This window comes from Panonychus citri, unplaced genomic scaffold, assembly GCF_014898815.1.
Source record: "Panonychus citri isolate SS breed McGregor unplaced genomic scaffold, ASM1489881v1 Contig00141, whole genome shotgun sequence".
In the NCBI taxonomy this organism is placed as follows: domain Eukaryota; kingdom Metazoa; phylum Arthropoda; class Arachnida; order Trombidiformes; family Tetranychidae; genus Panonychus; species Panonychus citri.
The window spans coordinates 1,737,032-1,743,031 of NW_026515546.1; the positions used below are offsets into that span (position 1 = coordinate 1,737,032).

The window sequence follows — 6,000 nt, forward strand, 5'->3', positions numbered from 1 at the left end:
ATTCAGATGATTTATATATTATTATATACTGAATTCTGAACTCTCTTTTCATTGAACTTTTTTGCTTCTCCATAGACAAATAGATTGATATCATATTCTATCCCCTTCGTCTCGTGTTTTCATAATATTTATCAGATTATTTCAGAAGATGATGGTTAATCTGATAACGAAATGACATGGAAACTGAGAGAGAGATAGAACTCTTCAGTTATCTTGACTCTGTTCAATTTCGACTTGATAAAAATCTATTAGTATTAGAACTTTATTTTTCTTGAGAATCAAGTTATGCCATCTAAGGGAATCGTCTCGAAACTAAGTGGAAAGTTTTTTGATTAGTTCGATTCTCAGTAGATGGCAACATCTATTGAGACTTTCATTAAATATTCATGGAGAATAGAATATGTTATTTGATTGATTTCTATCTTTTTTATCATTTAAGGTTATCAACAAGACCCACCGACAAATTTCAAGCCGATAAACTCATCTCCTCATCTTCTTGTCTTTGAAAATGGATCATTGGCCATTCATAACGCTCAGAAATCGGATGCTGGTTATTATTTATGTCAGACAAATAATAACATTGGTCCAGGATTGAGTAAAGTTATCAGACTAACTGTTAATGGTCAGTTTTAAACATCAACGATCAACATGAATGTTTAACTAACTTTTTCATTAATTCTTCCATTTTATCAGTTGCTGCTCATTTCGAGACAAAATTTAACGTTGTCACAGTTACAAAAGGTTCAGAGGCTCGATTACAATGTAAATCGATTGGAGATAAACCGATAACCGTTACTTGGTCCAAGGATAAGATTAGTTTTACTCCTCGAGATGATCCCAGATATGAACTCTTCGAAGAGGCCAGTCCAGAGGGTTTAATATCGGAAATTTTGATTCGCGATGCTGATCGACGGGATTCAGCCTTGTTCACTTGTAATACTTTTAATAGTTTCGGTAAAGATGAGACTAACATTCAACTATTACTTCAAGGTTAGTAAATTGATCTTTTTTATTTAGAAAATCAAATTAATCTGATTCAATTTGTGTTACAGAGCCTCCTGATCCACCTCAAGATATTAAAATTCTTGACCATGATGGTCGATCAGCAACAGTTTCATGGTCACCTCCTTATCCTGGAAATAGTCCAATCATTGAGTATATTGTACAGTATAAGTTAGAGAAAGGTGAGAATAGAAATAGAATCTTTTTTTTTCAACAAGTTCTAAGTTTAAATTATAATCTTTTTCGTTATTATTACAGAAAAATGGACCACAGTTCGAGGCTCTTGGAATGTAACTGCCTCAGGCAGTGGAACATCTTATCGTCTTGAGAGTTTACATCCTATTACTCATTATCAACTTCGCATGTACGCAAGTAATGCGATCGGACGAAGTGAGCCAAGTCAAGTTGTTCATTTTCGAACTGATGAAGAAGGTATTATATTCGAATTATTATCGATTTTGATCTTCATGTGTCTTAGAACTTCCTTATTTTAATTGTGTCTGACTTTTTGGTTCTAATTTCAGCACCAGGAGGACCACCGCTTCATATTAAAGCGATTCCAATGAGCTCATCTTCAGTTAGAGTTACATGGAAACCACCAAAGAAAGAGTTAACCTTTGGGCCGATTATGGGCTATTATGTTGGTTATAAGGTGAAAGAGACTCGAGATGATACAACAGGTTCATACACTTATAAAACACTGGAGGCCAAAGATCGTTCCGTTAACATGGAAGCTCAAATCAATGGACTTACTCGAGCAACTAAATATTCAATTACCGTCCAAGCTTTTAACTCAAAAGGCTCTGGCCCAGCATCAGAAGAGATTCTAGTTCAAACCTTAGAAAAAGGTTCGAAAGATAATTTGTTAACCATTAATTATTAGATTCTAATTTATTTATAATCCGTCATTATTGCAGATCCACCTTCAATTCCGAATCTAAAATTATCCACTAAAACTGCAAACTCGATAACAATCACATGGAGTTCTGAGACTAAGGCTCATTCTGATAATCCAACTGGTTATATTGTCTACATGAAACGTTCAAGTTCAGATAAATGGGATTCATTTGAGATTCCAGGAAGTTCCAATTCTCATACAACTGAAGCCTTAAGCTGTGGAACCTCGTATCAATTTTATATCGTGGCCTTTGATGAGATCGGTAAAAGTGACCCAAGTAACATTATCTATGTGAAAACCGAAGGGCTGGGTCAGTATTTTTATACTGAATAGAAATCTAATCGCTAAATATCTAAATTCTGGTTTATTAAATCTTCATTTTCTTTTGTAGCCCCCGTTGCGCCCGATAAACATTCCCTGTTATCGATAAACGCTTCTACTGCAGTTATACACTCAGATTCGTGGCACGATGGAGGATGTCCGATCGATAGAATGGAGATAATGTTCAAAGAAGAAAAGAAAAAGGAATGGTTCTCTCATCCACCCGTAATCTTTCCTCCGTCCAAAGATGAGAAAGATATTATTCTCTCTGACCTTCGACCCGGAACTTCGTATGAGCTTAAAATAACAGCGACAAATGAAGCAGGTCCAACAACGGTGACCCACATCTTCAGAACTAACAGTTTGGCTCGAGGTATGAGATGGAAAAATTGACTAATATTTTAATTTCTTTTGATTGATGAGAACTAATCGAAAATTTCTTTTTTTCATTTCCTACTCTTCTCATTTATTAGCCGAAAAGGGGCCTTTTATGATCGGCAATGAGGCTTCCAAATCGGCCTCAGATTCTAGTCCATACGCAGAATTGAATCTTATTCTGCCAACAATTATCTCCATTGGTGCAACTTTCATAGTTCTAAGTTTTCTCATTTGTTTAATATTTTTGAAACGACGTCATAATAATATCAACTTCTATGGTGCGTATATATCTGTTTTAACATTTCGAACATTTCTAATATTGTCAATCTAATCTTTTCCATTTATTTATCGACCATTTTTACCTTCTAGAAAATCAAGGTCTCTATGAACCCTCAAAACGAGAGCCTGGTAATGAAACACTTCGATTAACTTCCCTTGATGGGACATTGAAAAAATCGACCACAAATTGTGCTGCTTCGAGCCTCGACTCGGGTAATTATCCTTCTTCCTATGCAATGACCAAAATTGAATCAGAAAAAGATCTGACCAATGGTCTAATCGAAACTGAAGCTAAACGAACCTGCCCATCACCACTGAAACAGGTAAATATCTAAAAGTACAATTAAATTCAAATAAATTAGTAAATTAAATTTACAATCAATTAGCATGTGCAATTAAACCAAACGGAACCTTTATATGCGACGGTCAAACGGACTCCCCGACAGCCACGGACTGATGTTCATGTTTATAATTATCCAAGTAAATTGAGCAAATAACAATTAACTTAACTTGATATCAACAAAATACTAATCAAAATCTAATCACTTAACAGTAACTCAAACAACGTCAGATTCTGGTTGTGCTTCTGAAGCATCTTGGCCAAACATGTCGTTAACTGGACAATTACCTTGTGCCCAGGGGACAATCAATTCCAATACATTATTGAGATTTCATGAAGCAACGGACGAGAAAAAATTAACTGGTAAAACAATTAATCTAATCACAATTACAATCATCTAATTGTTCAATTTTAATCTCTTCCAATCAATAGCAATTCCAATCAGTGCTGCTAATTATGCAACTTATGTTGAACGACAACCAATGTTAATTTGTCAACAACAACAACAACAACAATCAGCTCAACGTTTCAATGGGAATTATAATCGAGGAACAATTTCTTAATTATTTAAAGGAAATAATTAAATTGGTCTTAATTGCATTCCAATTAATCAGGATCTCAATACATTGGATATACACACAAATAGTGATAATTTTATAACCAAAGAAAAATAAACTTGATGCCAAAACTTAATTGTAAACTTAATTGTCGTAAAAATTGTTCAATTTGATTGTTGATTAGATTGTTGATAATTTTCAATCTAATTTAACATCTATCAATTGATAAACTCTGACAATTTAATTTCTGCCAAACTAAATTATAAACTAATTACTTTTAATTGTTTAGAAAGACTCAATTTGTAGCTTTTATATAAATATTATAATATAAATTTAATTGTAAATTTAATAATGATTTCAAACTTTAATTATAACAATTAACTAATTCAATTCACATTCTGTAAAACATTCAATGTCCAATCTTTTATAATGGAATGACCCTTGACCTTGTCCATGACCTCATATGTATTTCACTTAGCCTTTTACCTTAATTTAATACCTGATGGCTTAATTGATTAACTTGCTTAAGTTTTAATCAGAGTTTTAATTGCAATAACTAATCAATAAGACACAAATCTATTGATTGTTAATAATAAGAAAACAATACAAAGCCAAACATTGAATGTTTATTTTTCTGTAATTAAATTGTATTAACTAATTGAGATGGAAACAAAAATTACAATTAATAAAATAAATTCACAGTTAAATTCAGTTTATCTCTTTAGTTCATTTAATTGTTTTGATTACTTGAAATATCAGTCCACTCAAATTCATGATTAAATTGGCTTGATTAACATTAGGGAGGTTAATCAATCATATCAATTCAATTAAAAAAAAGCACGAATCAAAATTTATCAACCCAATTGTCAAGTTAAATCAATGGATTCTAAATGTAATCATAAGGAGAAACGTTGTTTGTTACCAATAGATGGCAACAAGAGGAATACAGTAGTGATTTCACTTAAAGCAAATTCAGCACCTTTTGCATAACCAAAAAGGCTAATTATAAAAAAAATCAAAAATTAAAGGTCTTAAACAATAATTAATTAATTATGATAAGAAGAGACATACATAACACTGATGAAGTTGGTTTAATCACCACCATGTAAGGTTGTTGTTGAGAATTGATGGTGGAAGAGGTAAAGCCAGAGGAAGATTAGCTTGAGTTAGAGATGAAGGATTTGGTTGAGTTAAACATTGATGAAGGAGAGATGAAGAGTTTTGCTGAGTCGATTGTGGTGGAGAGATTGTTTCAAAAGATCTTTCACCACCAATGTATTGATCTGTTGGTTGTTCATTCAGTGACAGTAGGGGCAAAGCCACTGCCTCTGCCACAAATCGTCTTTGTCCCTTCCCCCTTTTACCTTTCCTTCTTCTTTCTTTCTCGTAGCTATCCCATTCCCTTCCAACTTTCTTAATAATGATCATTTTCCTCTCTCTCTCCGGTTGCTGAAGGTTATGGTGGAAGAACAGTCGGTTGCGTCAATGTAGTTGGATGGGTCGGGTGTAATAAAGGTCAATGTCACAACCTTTACTTCGCATCCATCAAAAATTGGACAAGAATGAAAGATCCGAGAACAGCCATCACCGGTATCCAGATTGAGGATTTTGCTGATGGAGTTCCTTTGACCAATGTTCAATCGAGATTGAAGGAGATTCTGGCTCATAAAAGAGTAATCGTTCATGGTGGAAATGATCTGGAACATCTAGGAATAGATCAAGAATTTATTTTTCATTATGGAGTGAAGGTTGTCGATACTGCAACGATGTTCAATCAATCGTTGGATAAACAACCAATGCTCTTGGTAAATTGGTAAAATTCTTCTCCATAAAGTTTTGGAATCGTGATAATCCCAAATCATTAATTCAAGGCCACTCTTCAGAAAGAGACGTGCAACCATCAGTAATATGAGAAGGCAACGAAATTACTGCTAACACACGGAAAATTAGCCACAAAAGCAGAAATCGAAGAATTCAATTTGTGTGACAAAAATTGGAAAAACTGGCAAAAGGAAATTGAACCATCTTCAGTTATTCGTCATCGCCGTATTTCTGAGCTCGAAAATCTTGATTTACATGCACTAACTTCTGATGAAAAAGCTTTTCATCAACTATTTGTTTTTCCAGTTGAACCTATTGATGAAAGATCATATACCCCAGTTTCGACATGAGATTGGTCTGATTTATAATCAACGATATTAAATCTATCTTATTCATAATATATA

General features: G+C 33.6%; 1 protein-coding gene across 1 annotated transcript in view; it reads left to right on the forward strand.

Annotated features, from left to right (window-relative positions):
* LOC128395125 (cell adhesion molecule Dscam2-like) overlaps positions 1-4,656 on the forward strand; it is a 62,458-nt gene extending 57,802 nt beyond the window's left edge. Inside the window, exons 10-21 of the mRNA XM_053355528.1 lie at positions 440-622; positions 694-990; positions 1,053-1,184; positions 1,261-1,434; positions 1,527-1,850; positions 1,920-2,210; positions 2,292-2,594; positions 2,695-2,877; positions 2,969-3,201; positions 3,265-3,358; positions 3,432-3,581; positions 3,651-4,656. Of these exons, the coding sequence (XP_053211503.1) occupies positions 440-622; positions 694-990; positions 1,053-1,184; positions 1,261-1,434; positions 1,527-1,850; positions 1,920-2,210; positions 2,292-2,594; positions 2,695-2,877; positions 2,969-3,201; positions 3,265-3,358; positions 3,432-3,581; positions 3,651-3,781 (2,495 nt within the window). The 3' untranslated portion in view covers positions 3,782-4,656. The remainder of the gene's footprint in view (positions 1-439; positions 623-693; positions 991-1,052; positions 1,185-1,260; positions 1,435-1,526; positions 1,851-1,919; positions 2,211-2,291; positions 2,595-2,694; positions 2,878-2,968; positions 3,202-3,264; positions 3,359-3,431; positions 3,582-3,650) is intronic.
* Positions 4,657-6,000: the final 1,344 nt, after the last annotated feature.